The sequence below is a fragment of the Varroa destructor genome, unplaced genomic scaffold, assembly GCF_002443255.2.
Source record: "Varroa destructor unplaced genomic scaffold, Vdes_3.0 BEIS01000001.1, whole genome shotgun sequence".
Classification (NCBI taxonomy): Eukaryota; Metazoa; Arthropoda; class Arachnida; order Mesostigmata; family Varroidae; genus Varroa; species Varroa destructor.
In genome coordinates, this window is record NW_019211454.1 from 36,259,859 (window position 1) to 36,280,146 (window position 20,288).

A 20,288-nucleotide genomic window follows, 5' to 3' on the forward strand; every position below is an offset into this window, starting at 1 on the left:
AAAACAGCAAAAGGAACAACGCGTTTGGCTGAGTGAGCTGTGCCGGGGTGCCCCATATATAACTGAGATTATCGTACCGGTACCAAATTGATGTTCGAGACTTATCCGCCAGCAATGACAGACTACACGGGAATATCAAATTCAAATTAATATGGCATTGCATTTTATTGCCCAGTGGTGACAATTGTGCATATATAACGAACCAGATTATACACAATATTAAATAATCCACAATCGGTATATGCAACCACGTTTATAATTATTATATTACTACAAGGAGGTTGGGAACCACTGTTCCTAATAAGTTAATATAATATACTGAATAATATTTTATAACATGAAAAAACGTATTTAACTAGGTTAAAATGAGGGCCTAGAAAAGAGAAAGATCAGTAGAAATAATAAAATTTATATATCTCTAAATTACCGACTTAGCTTGGCTGTAGCTGTAGTAGGAAAAACGCTTAATTAAGTTATGCCAATAAATACCTTAAAAAAACACTCAAGACCTGCAGGTCCACCTCGTGGCTGACATCCTCAATTATCCTAACAAAAACTTTGAAGACAAAACGGAAGTTCACTGCGACGCACGGCTCGGTGGGAAAATTTCAAAAATTTATAAAATGAAAGTTGCAATTATAACAGCAATAGCAAAACCATAGATTTCGCCGTTCACGTAATTGAAGCCTGAAACAATAGCTGGCGTCAATTTTTTAAGAAATGACCTCGACATTCTCATCCTTGCATCAAATTACAGATCCGTTAGATATTCTTATATAATTTAGTCTAAGTTATAGGAAACTCTCCCACTGAAAAGACAGTGCAGAGCGTCAAACTTTGATTCGATATACATACGGTTCTTGTACGGAACCAAAAGTTCTTGAAAAAACGTTCATGCATGCGAGAAATGCGCCATACGTAAGCAAGAATAATTAAATTGTTCAACAATTAAATTAAAAATTTAAAACGAAATAAGCACTTTCTTAAGTCACTATCCAGCCAGCTATCGTATATCTTTATAGATTATGACACACAAAGCACAAACGATAATTCTAAGTAGTCTACTGTTTAATCTATTAAAAAAAACCTTGCTTCGGATTTTATAATTTATGCACCCAATGCATAATATGAGCAATGCTTCACTGCAATTTAAACTGTAGAATCAAACCTTCACCAATCAAATTTTATGTTTGAGCTGATTGACTAAACACAAGTAAAGCAGAAATCCCAGGCATTTGACGCGGAACGTTATATACTCTTGCATGCTTCTACCCACATTCCATTATGTTTTAACACTATGCAGGATCACATCAAGAAAATTATTAGCTACGTGTTGGCCGAAAATCACTTCAGAAGCAATATTATTACAAATAAAGCTGATTTATTTTCCTACTATAAGCAACTGTACAACAATCACTAGCATGTCTAACAGCATCAAACTTTATCTTTGCTAATAACTCTGCCCGAAACCACCACTATTCATTATCCTCACTGCTTTTTTATTCTACTATATATAGTGTTTATGATTTTCATTGCGTTATTTGGTTCCATGCTTGCTTTAAATTCTTCTTGGATTTTACTATCTTTCATGGCAGTCACCATTTTTACTAGTCGTGATTTGCTAACGTAGTCTTTTTTCTAACCAACCTGGACGAGGTGCATCTATTTAATGATGCACTTTGACTATCCATAAATCTTTCATTTTTGCCTACATACTTGGCTGATTGGTATGTTGCGGGCTTCGATTCCAGGCGTCGTTTTTAAAGAATCTGGTTTATTTTACTCTAAATTGTACCAAGAGCTATTCTTTAATCTGGGCTTTTCTCGATGATTTATCTATGTGAATGAAGATGCACGTACAGCATTCCTATATCGGTAACGCTTCACGATGATCTCTACAGGTTATATGCTGAACGTAGAACATATGTAAACAATTACCAGTCCATTTTCGTACGTTGACCGTATTTCGTTTACTTTTCCATTCACTTCTAGCGTGTCCATTTCATTCGTACCTTCGCTTTACCACCTCGTTCTGCTCCAACCTAACCTATACGAAACTTAGTACTCGGTCAAAGGACGTAATATTTCATATTGAATATAATACTTACAAATTAATAATGGATGACTCAATAAAGTCCAATTAATAATTATTTAAAAAAAAAGTGCCTTCAACGCATAACTTGAGAAGAATATGTACGATATCTCTAAAAAAGTTAGCGAATATTGTTGCCCTGATGTTTTATGACGGCCTCCGCCAACTACTTTCTCTGTGACCTATAAAAGCGAAACAAGGCCAAACAAAACCCTCGTTGCTCACCGACTGAATAAATAATATCCTGCTACCACTGAGCCGCCATTCCAACATGGCTAAGCCCCATGAGGTGACACCGTCATCACCGGCATTACATTGATCGACCGTTTCTTTGTCTACTCCTAATCATTTTAAATGGTATTGGAGTGCACACATAAGCATAAGAATGGTAAGTAAAAGACGTCTGAATACCGGCCGAATGGAAATTCGTGGACGAAAAACGATATATGGCAAGATAAACAAGACTGTGGCCTTTGGAACTGCAGCGTATGCACCGCGCAGGTCTTTTGCAGATTGCAATATTTCGAGCGAATTTTGTAAAGAATACTGCCGTTTGAGTTTCTGCAAACCACTCTGGTCATCGAACTAGCCACAGAGCACAGCAATGAATTTTTTTTGGACCATTATTTAGGTTGATGCGCACTGCGTGAACTCGCCCTTTAATTGCAATGTTATGTATGCCTTATATTGTCATGTCTGTATATTAATCTTACGTAATTTAAAATGAACAATTAAACAACAACGTAAAATGAACAATTTTTATTAATATGTGGGCCACATAACTAGGAATATCATATCAATATCATTCGCACTCTTGCCAACATTTCACAACAGACGTCACACTCCAAAATTGCAAAGGTCAGTCTCTGATAGGAAGTGCAGCATTTTCCTAGAAAATCGTATACACACACTGTAATAACGAGCGCCTGATATTCACCTATAAACCTGCTTCTTTAAATGTTTTTTTTCTTTCTCTTTCATTTATAAACAACGTCAAAAGACTGAATCTAAGTTTTTCTTAGTCACCAGGCGGTAGGCTATATTTAAAATAGTGACTGGTTAAAAAATAAATGGTAATCTGAAAGTCACATTCATATTAAGATTGCATGAGATGCTGGCAGATGCATGTATCAACAATTCTTAAAAATTTTGAGTTGCTGTAGCTACTAAATGCACGACGCCGTTTCGATAATCCTTTTCAATCTCTCGTTTTGGTGGAACACAGTAAGCCGTTGAAGTTCCTCATATTGATCGAATGAATTATCTAATCCTATGTTTGCTGCGTAGATAGATGGTCTCATCCATAGTTCTGCTGAAGCGCTTTTGTTCCATTAAAAAAACTTAAAATACAATGAAAGAACAATAATACCGGAGCATACACAGTTTCATTCAAGGAACTATCTCTACTGATTCTGAAACTCGTTTTGAATTGCCGTCCCTAATTTAATCTATCAGGAAATCGAACAATTCATCATAACAAATCATTCTCACTTGTTGGGTTCAATGATCAAATGGCTATTTAGCACTAATCTTACATAGCCTGTTAGCTTATTCGAGAAAAATCACTATGGGAAAACTATGTTTAATTCCTGGCTGATCGCACAGCTTGTATGTCTGCAGTATATGCATTTGGCCGTTGTTTCGAAAATGTCGTATGCACGACATTTTTGTTGCCGTGATAAACAACTATAATCGTCATCACCATTGTTATCACATTCCGTTTGTGATAGGCTCGAGCGTACGAAAATTCCCTGATTTTTCGTTCCAGTCGTGTATTCACTCGTTCGGTCTGGTCCATTTGGACTACTACCTTCATCAAGTCATCCTTCACGCCGCCTGATTTATATCAGTGCTATTTCCATTTGTCCTCGTTTTTTTTCTACACATTTCATGTCTACGGCTGTTGTCTCCTATGGTTCGCTTCGCATTCGTAGAACAATTCGTGAAGTGAGCATGAGCGACTTCTCCTCGCGAGTTTTTCGTGCAGTACTCGGCTACACAGATCTTTCCGAGGAAATCTGATTCGTACAGAGCATAGCGGGGCAGAGAACAAGAGTATGTCAGAGAAGAATCAAGCATGTTTCATTTATTTTAGTCTCTTAAATCAATTAAAAGAAAAGAAGCCAGGTGGTTAACAGTAATATTATCAGTGTCCTTGCAAGTGCGCCTGAGACAGTGTTAAATTAGACAAGGTCGTTGAAATAAAGACTAATCAAATGTATTATGTATGATCCTGCGATACACGCAGCCGCCAGCAGTGGTCGTGCATTCAGAATTAATTTAAAATTTAATTAGTCCACTTCCCAGAGATGCATCAGCCTAATATTTTACTATAAAAATCCCAGAAATGTCCACATGCGGCATTTGTTAATTAAAAGTCTTCCGTTGCCGTTTTTCCTAATTGTAATTTTAGTAATGTTTTGTCTCCGCTAGCAGTATAGGAATTGCAGGGCAACAAACTGGAAGGTGCAATCCACACGTTGACGGAAGTTTTATAGTCACTTCCGATATTTATCTGTGGGCCGTTTGGCCCACCGCCTACAATAAAGGCCATTAACAAAAAAAAACACCCTTTTTTGACAAGCCCGAAAGCGCAATTGATTTTAACGAAATTTGTTAAGTTTGTCATTAATCCAAGCATTAATCCAAGTGGATAATCTGTTAGCTTTGTGCTTCAGTTTTATCCGATCAATTCCAGTCCATATAAAGCGCAAAATAGAAAAAATAATATAAACATCATTCGCGACGGAGTACCATTCTATACCATTGGTCAACAGTCGTCACTTTTGAATCACGGAAGGATACCACGACACAAGCGCAATACAATAAGGCTAGCTCCATGAAAATCAAGCGACACAATTAACTATCACTTGATTTTCTCTATTACGTATAATTTAGCAATTAATAATGTCTCTCATTCGTAATGGTTATTGATTCAGTTAACTGCAACCTAATAAGATATATATATAGCCAGATTCGGTCGTTTAACAGGCACTAGCGCAGAACAGCACCGGTCAGATGTACGCGAATACCTGAAGCAAAGCGTAACAAGAAAGACATTGAATTCACAACAGCGGGCATTCCAGTGGCTCCCACCGTTGTCCCTATTGTTCACAGCATTTGCCGATTTGTGGTTTTCCCAAAGTTAACAAATATCGGAAATTTTTGAGCATAGTCGCGCACGCTATGCCGCTTCGATTACGAATCGGACATGACCAGCAAAACAAGCGTCCTTTCCTCACCGAACAGCACACCGTCAGATCAAACAAGGATAGGATATTATACGAACTTTAGGATTATACAATAAGACATATGAACTAATAGATTCCTTACCACTGTTGCCAGACAAAGCCTCTAATTTAATATTCTGTTAGTATTGTTCGTTTGCCGTATCGAAGTCGCACTCCGTTTTCGTCTTCAAACCCTCTTGTCGTTTTGCTCGCGATGGGAACAACAGTGCAACCTTCGTAGGACTTAGACGTACTAAAATGAGTAGCATGAATATATAATATTATATATATGTTTTGAGCTAGTATACCTGTTTGTCGGTCGATTCATATACGTCTCGAGTTCACAATAACAGCTGGACGTGAACAGAAACCCGGAGAGGGCACAGCTGTCATAAACAGGCCGTTGAGACTTACTCCTGAACTATTTATAATATGTGGTTCGTCTAGGTAAGATTCGTATTAGCAGCAGTAGTATATCGCAGTGACCAAACGAAATAGTATCCTACAGTCTTCCCATGATATGAAGACCCCCACCACTGCTAGCAGCAGCAGCAGCAGCAACACCACCCGGTTGTTGAAGAGTTCCGGGCGACTAGGAGCATCATGGATGAGGATGATGAGGGGTCGAGACAGCGGCAGCAGTAGTGAAGCTGTTCTGTAAGCGCCAACGAGGTAGACATTGGTACAGGCAGACAGAAACGAGCATGGGATCGTGCTTGCTGCATGCCGCAGTACCTCAGCGCATCTGCCCCCAACGGTCGCTTGGTTCTCCGGTCTGACTAGAGTTAGTCGTTTGGCTTACCGGCTGTCTGATGGAGCACCACTTTTTGCCGGCTTCGGTTGCCTCGGCTACCTCATGGTTATAGTGCCATCAAACCGGCTGTAGGCAGACAAAGCGTCCTCAGCTCAACTTCAGCGCCAGTAATCGTATTAACCAAGATCTTATCATCAATAAATTTAGAAACAAGGAAAAGGAGTAAGAAACGGTAAATCGTATGGTAAACATACACCAATAGGCTAACGTGAAACAAAAAAACAATCAACAACAGCGAAATACTTATGCTTCGTTTGGGATTTTCGTACATTTCTATTATTGCACTTCAATATTAGAGGGACAAAATAATTACTTGAAAACAGCTAGAAATTACGTAGTTGTACGGCTAGCTACTGTCTGTTCGAATGCTGCACTAGCAGTAACTGGCACGAAACGTTGAACACGAAACAAACTAGTGTCATTGTTCACTTAATCAATCAGCAGACGTCATTCGGCAGTTTCGTGGCGTGGCAATACCTTCATGTACATCTATCTCCAGCCAGATTGAGATTGACACGCTGTTATTTCCAGCAACAGAGTTCCACTCGATCAACACAGCAATCGTATACTCACACATACACACAAGTACAAATGTTCTAAACTATCTACTATCGCTTTGCCAATCGTTACAAACAGAGCTTGTTCAACGACCCTTTGGTTGAAGTATAATATACAATGGATGCATGCATAAGGCAAAAACTATATTGTTTTTCTAGTATTAGACACTAGATACACGCACTGTTGTCACTACGACAAGCATTGAGCGAAAACGCAGCAAACGTCATTAATTGTTGTATCTCATATGTAAGCATTGTTTACAAATAGAGAAAACTGTTGCAGCAAGTATACGTTGAGATCACCGACGACACACTGTCACTTACCCAGTAAATAAACATGGCCTGATACTATCTTGCCGGAAACCCATTAGGAAGTTAGAACATTCAGTATAATTCCAAATATAAACCATTTGTTTACTATAAGAAAATGTTGAGACTCAAACCCAGATAGCTAAATGTATTATCATCTGCTTTTGTCGTTAGTCTCACTCGAACAGCCGTTTTCCATTTATCCACGCACCGATCCACATCCACCTGCACCTGTTTTCTACCTCCAATTGTGAATTCATTCTCTCACGTTTATCTGTCAACAGGCATAAAATTGGTAACATCTAACGGATATATATGCGGATTTGTCTATAATACCTGCCATCGAAGCGCTTGTCAATAGTATATCCATTGAATGTACCCATGAGTGATATACAAGGATACAATGTATAATCCCATAGTTGGCTGGATATACTTCGAAGAGCAGATTAAGTAAGAGCAGCTGTAAGGTTGCACTTTTTCTTTACCTATTATGAAATTTAGGCGTTTAGGAACTCGCTAATAGAGATATACGGAATATAATTGTATTTATCTACCTTCATCCACTTCTCCAGCTCCGGTGATGCACAAGAGCCGAGTGACTTTTTTCGAAAGCGTCATTCTTCTCGTTCTATTGTTGTTGTTGTTATTTTGGCTTTTTTCTATCGACACTTCACGAGGTTCTCCAGTTCGGAAGTGCAGTTCCCAAGCGACGTTCTCCATCGAGTCGTTGAATCCATCTTGGTGCGCCCTGTCATTCTCCCAAAGCGCTTACTATTCTAGCCAGAGTTCGTTTTGACTCGACGTCATCTTTTCTGTTGCAACACTGAACCCACCCACGAACCTTTCGCACACTGCCCCGATTAACCCTGATCCACAGTCCACTTTATCCACCGTGTGTTAACTCCGCTAGCTACCAAGTGCAACAAGTATCCAAAAATGTACAGAGGGACTTGAAGGCTTCAATAGTACACTCTTCTAGGAGCTTCACTTGGCTCAAGGTTTCCTTCTGATGTTAATCTTTATCCTGGTCAACGGACATTTTCAGCAGCAGAATACGGTAAGTGGCAAAAGCTTCACAGTGCAGCAGCGGACCGGTACTTATTAGAACAACTAACACTCTATTCACTGAAGCTACATACCCAACGAACTAGCTATAGCAGTCGCCATCTGTAGTTGTTGTTGTACAGCCGTCGTTGGTAGAGCGGGCGAACAATCTGATCTCACTCATTCTTTTTTGTTTTCCCTCGCACGGTGATACATAACACACAAATACATGGGCACAGGCGCAGCAAAATCCAGACACAGACTCACTTGTGCGTCCGCACCAACAGCAATCGAACCAGTTGCTCCAGCGGCACCAGCTCTGTCGACAGAAGGCGAAGTTAGCAGAAGATGAAAAGCCAGCGGACGACCCGTCGTCAGTCAGCTCTTCTCTTAGGTGCACAACGACGACGAGCTGGACGGCAATAACCACTGCCTGCTCCGCCGCTAGTGATCAGTAAAGAGCACTGCCTTCGCCGACTCTCCAACCGCCCGAAGCACTGGCAGGCCGCTGCACGAGCTCTCCACAGTCGCGACGCAGAGAAAAAGAGAGACATCGAGAGCCCAGGTGGCGGCGGCGGCGGCGGCGGCGGCGGTGGTGGTGGTGGCGGCAGTGGCGGCCAGACAAACAGCGCTCGATCGAAGAACAACACACAGCGAGTGCCGGCCGTATAGCCAAGCACACATCAATCCACATGCGCGCACACACATCAGACCTGTCTGCTCCAACGGAGGAAAGAAGAATGAATGCGACGCAACACACAGCGTTCACCAGCACCCGCTATGACCGCTGGCTGGTGAGTCGGCCGTTACGCCGCCGCCACCGTCGCCGCCGCTGCTGCGACCGTTGTTTGTAGCTGAATATGGAAATAGCTGTTGTTAGTTGCGCTTTCGCGGAGCAAATTGGCGGACAGCGGTAGCTGGAGTTAGGTGGACGTGAGTTTGACTACAGGCGTTCGTTTAACTCAAGGGACGACGAGCAAACGTACCTATTTTAATCTGTCACATCGCACGGGAAGCAGCGGCGGCAGCGGCAGCGGCAGCTGCCTCGAAAACCACCATCGAGCACGAGAAGACATCAGCCAATGAGCGCACCAAATGGCGCTTGTTACGAGCGATTCCGTCGGCATGACGGCGGCTGGTGCGTTTCAGCAACAGCGACAATAGCGTTAGATAGCTGCGCAGCCGGTCTCCGTAACGCAGTCGCCCGCCGTATGGCGGCGCCACCGGTAGATGTATTGTACATATGAGTGCTGTTATGCACCGGTCGTATTTCTCGCAGCTTTACTATCTGCAAAGAGTTTCTATGAGAGAGAAGAGCAAAAAGTGTAGTGAGTGGGCCGCATTGGAGTCGCCGTCTGTGACCAGCCGTCGGTTCGTCGCCAATGTCGGCCGTCGAATCTACATGTTGCACGCTCCAACTTGTTGCTATGACTGGGGGCACGTTGCTATGTGCTGCACGCAGAATTTGCTGATACTATTGTTAGTATACCGGATAACGGTTGTGTCTTGAGCCATGACACGTCTGCGCTAGCTTGAAACGCTGCTTCGGCAAGAAATTGCATACATTATAATACTTTACCTATGTAATAGTACGTATGGATTTGTGTGTAGCTTCGCCTCTAATCAGCGACCACCGATTCTCAGTTAGTGAGTTGTGGCCGCTACAACACTTTTGATTGTGCCCGATGCGTCGTCATTGTTTCACAAAGGCGGAAAGGCAAGATTAAACTACTAGCTCGATGGACGGGATGACGAGAAATATAGGACGGCAATGCAGCTCTGGAACCGTCACACGTTGCAGCAGTAAAACTAGTTCTGGAATATTGCCTAGCGACAATATTGTTGACCTAAGTTACATAAACATACGTATCGTTGCCGCATACGGCTAGTACTGTGGTGTCGGTTCACAACGGCAATGTCATCAACGATTATAACAAAAAATGGTCATTGAAAATTCAAAAAAAAATAGGGGTCCGGTAATAACCTAAGTCAAAATGCAGCGTCTTCTGAAAACGACAATCTGAAATCACAGTATCCATATTGCGGAATATCTCACGGTTACGTCCTCTTGTGCTGTTATCAGCACAAGGGGACGTAACCGTATAGTACAGCAGCTCGCTTTATCAGACAAAAAACCAGAAGTTTGCCGCTACACTATAACTGCACCGTACAACATAATTAGAATTGTGCAGTTCTTAGATAGTGGCGTCCCACTGATAATAAATTGCAGACTCGCATCAAACAATGTATCAAATGCCCAGCTACTCCGCTGAATCGTTGGTGGTTAGAAGAGGAATAGTGTTGCGTTTACGTTACGCCCTGGTCATTGTTTTTTCGTATGACGCACTGGCAGACCGTTAATTAAAGCGCTGTTTCGTTCCAGTTCAAAGGGAGGGAAACCAGGCACAAATAATTGGTAATGATAACTGGCAGGCGCAGTTGCGTTAAGCATGATTGGATACATATGCATTATACATCTACACATATATTAACTATATTGTGAAACATGGGACTTTCATCTATAGGCGCTATTGGCGGTTTTACACGCCGATGTAAACAGTGGCCTGCTATTTCGTGCCACGGATATGTGTAATGATTCGAGTTGAAAGTCGGCTTCTTTTTGAACACTCTGTCTATAATTCATACGTCCACCTGAGACAGTTTACATTGCGATTTCTCACAATTTCCTACTGATTTCTCTATTTTTGCATTGATGTGTATCAACCGTTTCGACATGCCGTGTTCGAATCGATTTCGAGGTGAAAGGCGTCAACAAAGTATCGGATTGGGTATTGTTTTTTCATTGCCAGATCATACATTATTCAAACTCGCCTACTACTGGTCTAATTGTAGGAGCATTATTCGAGGGCCACCGCTGTTATGCCGACAAAGTGGCTCAAGGCAGTCGTGAGATTCAATGTAGGTAGCATCAGGACACTCACAACTTCATCTATCGTAATTTACCCCGCGAACATTGATGGACGCGCACACGAGTTACGTAACCTACAGGGAATCTCCTATTAGAGCGCGATATATAAGCACATATGGAAGTACAGCGGCGCTATTGCAACTCCAATCATAGGTGTCTTTTAAAGCAATTTGCTTCAAGTTTCAGTAGGCGTAACTTGGCCCCGATACGAATCAGGATAAGATCACCGATAAGCTTGCCTATAGTATTTCAAAGACATTTCTTCCTTCTATTGGTAATGTGCAGACCGTCATTTGTGGCTTGATTTCCGCTCGAAACGGAGCATGTTTACGTCTAGTTTTACCGATTCGAGGACAAGTAGTTTATGCAGCGTAGTATTGAATCATAGAATAGTATAGTTTACTTGGCCGCGTCCGGTATTATACAGGCCTGTTGCCTGACCGAATGGAGAAGCGAATCGCTTCTGAGAAATCCTATGAGGAACGCGTGTAGACAATATATTGACTCTCGGCCAACGGCAATGGCGACGTCAAACAGAAACCACTTAATAGTGATAATCAATAGCCCTACAGAAACCGTGAAATGTCGGTTGGTGAAGTCGCTCGATGAGTAGTTGGCTTTTAAGGGAGCGGGTGCACCCGGCCCGCGTTTCGTTCCCGCAGATGAGAGATGGAGGGTTATTCCGGATCTATTCGTATATAAACAGGCGAAGCAAGAAAAAGAGAAATCCGTACTGCGCCGAGCAGCTGGTACTCGTCACGGATCTGCTATTGCTAAACTAGGTATAGGTAAGTTATCGCAGACAGCCGAACTGGATTACACCTAGGGAGGTTCTCTTCTGAAGAACGACGCGCGCCCCGTGGGTGAAACTGTGAAGGTTGCGAACAGATGGATGGCCTGCTTCAGACAAATGCTTTTATGCACTTTTTTCCCGTCTTCCTTGTAATATACACTTGTAGTTGCCGTCTCGCCGAACCTAGAACGAGGACCCTAGACCTAAAAACCGGAGTCCGACTAGCCTATCTGACGCCTTCGCCAATGCGATCCGCAGAGAAATGAGAGAGGGGACGTAGGACAGAGACGGAGAAATTGCCGGGACTGAATTGTGTACACAGCGAAGTATGTACAAGAGCAGTGACTGGCACGCGCCACTTGAAATGGTCAGAATTCAAAAAGTAGACCTCGAATGATGAAATAGATCATCGCAGAATATCGCTGCAACAAGCATACATGCACAAATATGACTACATTTTTTTTTATAAAATTAAAAATTCACCAAATGTCGCACTCCTTTTAATAAATGTATGTGTGCGGTCCTGTCAGAAGAACTTGAACAAACACACGACGGAAGGATAAATATATTTGCATACATTATTTATATAGATATATTCCTGAGCTTGTCATTGCATTTACCCACACACCGTAATTATAGCATTTGCTAAACAACATCTCTCTGCTTTAGTTAAATTTAATGGATTGTCGAAAGGCTCATTTACAAACTTTTTACAAGATTTACAAACTGCAAAAGCGTTTGGCTAGCCTAAAACGGCAACGACAGAGGCTTATTTTTCCCACAGACGAGCGCATCGTAGGCCTAACAGGTGAACTTATTGACAACACACGAATAGTACTACCCTCATCGTTTAAGCAAATACCAACAACGCAACTAATTTCATAGGAGTAGAGATATAAGGTAATCTAATTTGGCCGCACATAGGTGGCGCCGGTAAGCTTATCACCGATATGCGTATATTACCGATGCTAGCAATTCCATCGGTCAAGAAAGCAGGGACATGCCAAGGGCCCAAACTGAAAAATTAATTTCTCAAAGCTTAGCGTCATATAATTGTTCGTTTTATGGCTACGACATTTCCCGTTCCCTACAAAGAAGGCCAATTTCTAGAAAATGTTTTCCTTGAATTGGTCGGTTCGAAGCTCTCCACAGATAACCTCAAGGATATCTTTTCATTTCTGTCTTCCTTCCTATTCTTTATGATCTGCGACATTTCTATGATGCTGCCCAGCGATCAGCGCGAATCTGTGTACACCTATTTCAGATAATGATATTTTTTATTTTAAACATCGGTCCGTTTGCTTGGGTAACATGTTTATATGTTACCGGATACCTCCATTGGGGTCACGCCAGCTAGTGGTGACCAATAGCCAGAAGAGGCCATCGGTAGTGATATACTGTAGATTTGAACCGAGCCAGTAACGCGCGCTTGTCCGCAACTGATATGTGGAAACGTGTGTCTATCTGCTCTGGTATAGTGGAACCGCGAAATTTCTCTACGCATCACGTGTTGGGAGGTAGCATCCTTACTTAAGTTCGTTTCACAGTTTATGATCTCTGGCCATCCTCCATATAAGTGCTATGGTTGATTAAAAACGTACGGGTGGAGCGAGTATATTCCTATATGTGTGCTTTAAGAGAGCACCCCCTGCACTGGTTGCCTTGACGCGTATCTATGCAATATATACGTAGCATACGCAATATCTTTTTGATTCCTAATTTGTGAGATTTTTTTATTTAGTGCGCGGACAAATACGCGCGAACCGCCGTGTAGCTGAATCGGCGTATGCTAAGCAGGTCAATAGTAGGTATGATGACTCACAAGAGAAAAATCTTGACTCACTACTATAACTACCTCTGCTATAGCGACGACATAAATGCGACGATCAACGGCGATAGGCGCGGCATCTCAAAGTGAGGCGGCAATGGCCCTATAGTGTTGCTGAATGATCTCGAAGCAAGAATACTTCATCTACATTTACGCGCAGGCTGTGAAGCTTCGCCGAGTGGATATTCTGTGCCTACGATTAGTGCCGGCTGGCAGAAAACAGAAACTTACTCCTTTACAGATATCTATAATACTTCCTCTGTTAGGTTCGTTCAGGTTGTCGCGTTTTACTCGTTCGTACCCTATACATTTATTATGACAGTAAACGGTTCTCTTATAGCAGCGTTTGCAAAACAAACGCAGATTCGACCTTTTTACGCTAATGTTGACAAACCGATGACGCACCTTCATATAGTGTAAGCCCGAACTGAGTCGATTCAAGGCCTGCAATGACAATAAAATTTTTGCACAAACTTGCATTACCCCCCCCCCCCCCCCCGAATTGTTGGCCTAAAAATGGTACTTGATCAATTTTGTAACAATTTCTAAGGCTACGTTATCGTTTGGCAAATCCTTCCGACAAATCTTGGTAAATCATTCACTTTTTTCCTATTTGTGTGAATGAATGAGCGAAACGGAAATAGTCAGTGTTAAAAAACTGAATCAACCTGCGGTTCCGTACAGTTGTACACGTAATCGAATTACGTCACTTCATGAAGCACTAAACTAGCTCGAAGAGCGGTTGAAAATAAAAGCTATCTACAATACATAAAAGTGACAGCTAGCGGCTAAAACTCGTGCCAAAAGCCCCGACCTTCTCTGAGTGTAGCTCATGTAGCATATGGTTAATTATGTTAATATATCGACTCACGTGATCCGGTTTCATTTTGTGATAATCCTCGATTGCGGTCAGCTTTAGAAGCTACCGGTACAATAACAACGGATGGCCCGATCAATGGAGCATTTCTCATCGTAATTCGGTTGTTGTTCTATCGCCAATGCCAGCGTATCGGCAGGTTAACGCGATCGAGGCGCGGTATTTTATGATTGGTTTAGAATAAGTAATATGTATTGTGTTGAAAGCAATTGAATGTCAGAAACTGGCAAAGATATGCATGCCTGTATAAGGCACCACAATTGACCAGACGCGTCCTGCTGGCTGAAGCACTCCCCGTAGTAGGCGACCATTACACGGTAACAGAATCTGCGCAGAATTGTCATTTATTGCCGGTTCTATCTATAGTCGGCAGAACCCTAAACAAATCAGCCATCAAGACAGCTATCCTTTAGCAGAGTGCTGACTTACATCGTCGGTCTATGCCCAAGACCATACGCAGTCGCATCCATTTGGCCCTCAACATGCCCTTGGCCCTGTTCATGCAACGTCGTTCTCAGTGAAATGCATCAAAGAGTTCCTCAAAGTCTGATTGCTTTTCCTACGGACGGTTGTAAATTGTGGTCGGCCGTCATTGATCAGACGGACCTGTAATCGATAAAACGATAGTGTAGTGTCCAATTATCTATCCTTCAGCCGCTATCTACAAACTAGTAAAATCAACACTGCGGGCAGCCTCATTGATAGGGCTCTCGGAGCTCTTATTATGTGGTTGTACGAAATGCATCAAGGTGACCTTGAGCTGGAGGCTGGAACAGGAACTACAACAAATGTCATTGTTGATGTTACCTGAACGATCTGTTCCGAGATGGATGGTGACTCAGCTCTCATAAAACGATGGTGCGCAGTTGGGACTATGTCGTTCTTTAGTCGCAATGAATGTTAGCGATAAATCCGATAACACTCTTATTACGCCAATGACAGCTGCCAATTGAAATAAAGGGTAAGTTACTATTGGAAATGTCGCTGGCTTGTTTGTAGCCTTCGTATGAGGAACTGCTTAGCCAACTTCTTTGCTGCTGCTGCAGCAGCGTCGGAACGAATCGATTATGATTTTCTATACGTACATAATGCATACAGGCTCATATTTTACCTAGTTTTCTTTACCGGGGCAAGTCATGCCTGTGTCGCATAGCTTATGGCCTAACAAATTCTCAAATAAATATCTTATTCCTACGAGCCATAAATGGATAAAATGCTCCACTCATTCAATGAACGACAGCTAACATGTCGATTATCTTCAAATTGGTGCTGTTCCAAGCAAAAGGTTTTTGACTTATATCTGCCTGGTATGTATGTATATATATATATATGACTGATGTGTTGGTAACAGTCATTTCGCGTTTCCTCTACGCATAGTTTTAGTTCCCGGTAGGCTGTTACTGTGGACCGGTCTGAATCATTCCTGAATACAGACATATTATGCCGTTTTTGTTAATACTTATAAATAAAAAAAAAGCATAACAAGCATGTTTCGGTAAAAACCATATTTGCATTTCTCTGTTCAATCAAATATTCTTTGCATTTATGTCTGCATTTCTTCAAGGAAGAGAAAAGCTGAAAGCAGGCGACCGCCTTTCCTTGAAATAAATTTAAACCTCAATAGTTTTTAACAATGATTAAATATACAGTATACACCACCAAACAAGCGTGAGTGTAATAGGTCAACGTACGGTCAGTGCTGCCAGCCATCGGATGTGCGGAAACGGATGGTGAAGTCGCTCGGTCTACTTTGTTGCTGGGAGCTCTCCGCCGTATGGTGACAGTTTGACCGTTCGTTTGAACATGGAAGTTTTCTCTGCCTGACGTTGCTGTCGCAGTAACACTCTGGATTTTAGTTGATGTCGGCTCACGATCTCGCAGATCTTTGGTAATAGTGGATTCGAGGGACACCTCACTTTCGCAGCCTTCATCTTCTTCAGGAACAGGGGTCACAAGGCTAGCGCCTTCCAGTAGGCAAGTAGTATCTCCCGTCAGCGTGCCCTTATCGTACCATGGGTTGTAGACTCGTAGAGGTCCACCGTCCAGACGGACGCGCTCGAAGTCAATTGCTACTTTGTCACTGATCTGTAATGGAGTACAGGATAATCAACACGAGATTACTTTACAGTTTAATGGCTGACGAAGCATTAGTAAAGATATGCATACAGGATCAATAAGGGCGACTGACCTTTGTAGACGCATCGACCGTGAAAGATTTCCGAACGCGTGCCCCGAACATATTTACCGATATCTAAACACATAACTAAAAAGCCATATCAGAAAGTTACTTTATCCTTTGATGCTATTAGTAACTAGAAAGTCCTTTTTAGGGGAAGGAAGAAATATGTAATAATATGATACTTTAAATAAATAAATAAATAAAGATAAATACTTTAATAAAAGTATGAGCAAAAAGAAGTCACGTTTATGCTAGGTATAGACAAACCTAGATTTCTCAAACCATAGTTACTACCAACTATTTGAGGATATCAGTGAGATATATCTATTGAAAGCAAGGGTACAATTTTAAAAACAATCTAGGCACTCAATTTTTCATGTGTCTTTTTTCCATAATACTTCAACTACTAAAATGCTAGGATTATAGAGGATTGGAAAACGCGACAGTTTTTATTTTATCATATATTTACATGTATAGCAACGGTAATTACTTAACGTGGTATAACTGTTTGTTGTGTTTTCCTTTCAAAAAATAGAGTATCACATTCGGTCTTATAAGATATGCCTCATGTACTCTGCTCCGATCGGTTTTATTCCACCAACTTTGTTTCTTATAGTAATATATAGTATAATTCAAAGACGCAGTCCCAATTTACAAAAATATCAACAGCTGACTCCAGTAGTCCACAATTCTCGTCGTATTCGACAAAAAAAATCCGCTCCGAAGATTACAAAACATATTATCTGAACATTGATTTCAATATAAAAACATTAGATTTGCCAGCTGTTTATTGTTTCCATTCTTAAGCTTAACACTTGGCCATCGCTGTCCTCAGCGTTTCTGTACTTATGTCAATGGTCGACGTAGGTGTTCGGCGCTTTACCTCCCTGGAGTCTTTACGGTCAAATTCTGGCAACCCTGTGCGGTATATGGCCGCTTATTCTGCGTCAAAGAACTAGCGTCAATAGAAAGTCGAGCCTTTTTCTATAGTCACTGGTCTTTAGCGACCGAGCCCTCTTCGATGACTTCGTTCGGTGCCGGTGATCGCTTGGACTACGACCTGACACCACTAGCGGGACTAACGGTTGCCTCGAGAGCGATCTGCTTCTTGCTTCCATCTCAGTGCTTATTTCTGCGTTTCCGGCTTTCTGCTCATTCAGCTGACCGGTCTCCAAGGTTCATGTATTTTGGTTGCTTCTGCTGATTTAGTCAACGCATACTGCGTCGTTGCCACCGAATGGTTATTATGCCTATTATTACAATAGATCAGCAAGTAGCTGGGGCTTGTACAAACCGTGTCCGGATAAAGAGTTTGTTTTTTTTTTATTATCTATACCTTTGTAAAAATGTAAGTTATCAAAGAGCAATTTTTGATTTAAAAATTTCCTCGCTTTGTCAAGCACATGGGTGATATGTTTAAAACTGCAAATTAGCTCCGCCTAAAATTCCAAACTCATCGTCTTCTGGAGGTGCCACGCCTGCTGTGTTAACAGCATTCGTAAAGTGTCCTCGTTCTCGAAGTTTTGCCTTGAGCAGGGTGTTGATAGCAACTGCAATTCGCACGTCCAATTGCGCAACTTCGGTTTTTAATTTTTGCAGCGATTTCTTGACATGAATTAGAGGGGTACCGTCCGTCATTGAGGTACCCCTCTCGTCAAGCTCATGCTTAATATCCTCTACCTCCTGCGATATTGATGCTAAAATATGAGAGCGTTCCGTGACACCTCCAGATACGTTCTTGTATTGCTCCTTAATTTTTGTAAGTTCTTCCTGTGCATTTTTTAATTCTTCTAAAAGCCCTTCGACCTGAGAGTTTATATATTTCTCCCGCTTGGCAATCTTTTCCAGGGTTTGGCCAATACTGTTGTAGAGCGTTTCGAGCTGGCTCCTGGTCGCTGTGAGGCTAGCGTCCATTTCGTCTTTGTACTTGTGGATCTGGCCGAGGTGAGATCTCCAGTCCTTCGGGTCGGGACGAAGCGCAATCTTTAGCTGGGGTAGAAGACGTTCGACTTCAAGTCTCCATTCGTCAACGTTTGTATCTGATATGATCGGCTGTTTTAACGGATAGCGAGTTGTAGGGGTACTTTTGAGCATCTGCAGTATGGGATCTCTGTTATCGTTTTGCGGTTGTTCGTTTTCCAAATCGAAAAGATCGTCCGTGTAAACTACGACAGGCTGCTCGGCTTCCTCAAGTTCATCGTCACCTTCAGGGTTCCACGCGATTCCCGCCTGCTCGAGAGCTACATCAGCCAAGGCGTCCACAACATTGATAACCTGTTCTCCCCAACCTTGCTGAAGCCGCACTTGACTATAGTCTTCTTCGATGCCAAGCTGGCCGAGGGCATAAAGTACATGCGTGATCACAGCACGAAAATCGTCGTCACGTCTAGGCAGGTCAAATGGTAGGCCACACTTGCGCACGAGCCAGGCAGATATGCAGACAAACGTGTACACCTGTTCATCCGAATTAACTTTCATAGCGAAATAATGCTTGTTAATTGGTTGAACGTTGCGAAAGAGTCGAGGAAAGTCCTTGAAATAGTCGAGCAATTTCAGCTTCTCGAAAAGGTCCTCCATTACGATAAAAGGCAAATACTTCTGTGAGGATTCCTCTATAATATGCGTTGTTGGTCGAGCCATTTCTCTTTATTTGTCCAATGCTCGCCGTAAAAATAGAATTTTCGTCCAAGTCCAGAACCTGATTTTGGATGAGTTCCTCAAGTTTATGGCATAATCAGTGTCTGGGAACGTTAAATGCACTAGTGGGAAAATCAGACTCTTTTGCCATTCGGCGGAGCGACAGCGTGGAGCCAGCCTGATGTGGTCTGCACTCATCCCACAAATTAGTTTACCCTGCTGGCTTGTTTAAGCTTCGTTGATGTTTTCGATGGAGTGCGTTGCTAGGGCAACCGCCAACACCCTCATGTTTAACCTCGCTAATTCGTTCGATAGCTCCCGGGCCCTTTGCGGTACGGTCCAATGAATCATACTAGCTGCAAATACGATCTAAAGGAGTTGTGCATCTATATTAACATCCGAAGGAAAACTCTTTTTGTCTAAAGTAAAAAGCAGTAAAAAAAAAACGACAGAGATTGTAACAATTGCGATTTATCAGATTGTCTGTTTATGCATTGGTCTCCTATGTAGATAAATAGAAGTAAAACGAAAAGATATAATATTCAGGATGTATACCACAGGTGAGAAACATTACTTCCTCTTACAGCTTGAGGTATATTACTGCCAGCATTCTTACTAAATAGGCTATTTAACATACATACTTAGAGTGGCATAATACTAAATGTTGTTCAGTTGGAAGTGAAGACAGCGGACTACAAATGTAAGCTTCAAACTATACGTCCGGATGGTGTCCCTTCCTTTACGGAGGCAAAGAACCCCTTTACTAATGTTCCGATAGCGTTTCTCGTACGATACCAATACAGGAGTATTATTAGACAATGACGCCGCTTCTGGTTTGGGCTGTATAGGCCGTGACAGGTACAGATGAAAATCGAGGATATGTTTTGCGCTCATGAAGAACGCATCCTGTATTGTCGCGAATACATTTTACGTTTGTTTTTCGAGAGAATGTCAAATAGTTTATTTAAAAATAAGATCGCGCACCTTGGCATTCTTTAA

The 20,288-nt window shown here is 42.0% G+C and overlaps 2 protein-coding genes and 1 long non-coding RNA gene across 16 annotated transcripts in view; all 3 read right to left on the reverse strand.

Moving 5' to 3' along the window:
- Window positions 1–20,288, reverse strand: part of raskol (Ras GTPase-activating protein raskol) — a 167,157-nt gene that overhangs the window by 61,308 nt on the left and 85,561 nt on the right. For 12 of the 14 annotated variants that reach the window (XM_022816998.2, XM_022816997.2, XM_022816995.2 and 9 more), the window contains one exon: window positions 16,165–16,558. In XM_022816998.2, the coding sequence (XP_022672733.1) occupies window positions 16,165–16,558 (394 nt within the window). Of the gene's footprint in view, window positions 1–7,556; window positions 9,083–16,164; window positions 16,559–16,661; window positions 16,737–20,288 lie in introns of those variants that run through there. The other 2 variants (XM_022817000.2, XM_022817003.2) reach the window with 2 other exon arrangements.
- LOC147758576 (uncharacterized) lies at window positions 3,974–6,607 on the reverse strand. Its single transcript, XR_015317808.1, has 3 exons — window positions 6,450–6,607; window positions 5,631–6,263; window positions 3,974–4,110 (listed from the first exon to the last, which is right to left on the reverse strand). It is a non-coding gene; the product is annotated as an uncharacterized LOC147758576 (long non-coding RNA).
- On the reverse strand, window positions 16,761–19,516 carry IFT57 (intraflagellar transport 57). Its single transcript, XM_086975781.1, has one exon. It carries the CDS (start codon window positions 19,290–19,292, stop codon window positions 18,069–18,071), a length of 1,224 nt encoding a protein of 407 aa, XP_086831907.1. The 5' UTR covers window positions 19,293–19,516; the 3' UTR covers window positions 16,761–18,068.

Excerpts from the sequence above, each read along its gene's own strand:
- IFT57 (XM_086975781.1), bottom strand. The coding sequence starts at position 19,292 with ATGGCTCGACCAACAACGCATATTATAGAGGAATCCTCACAGAAGTAT.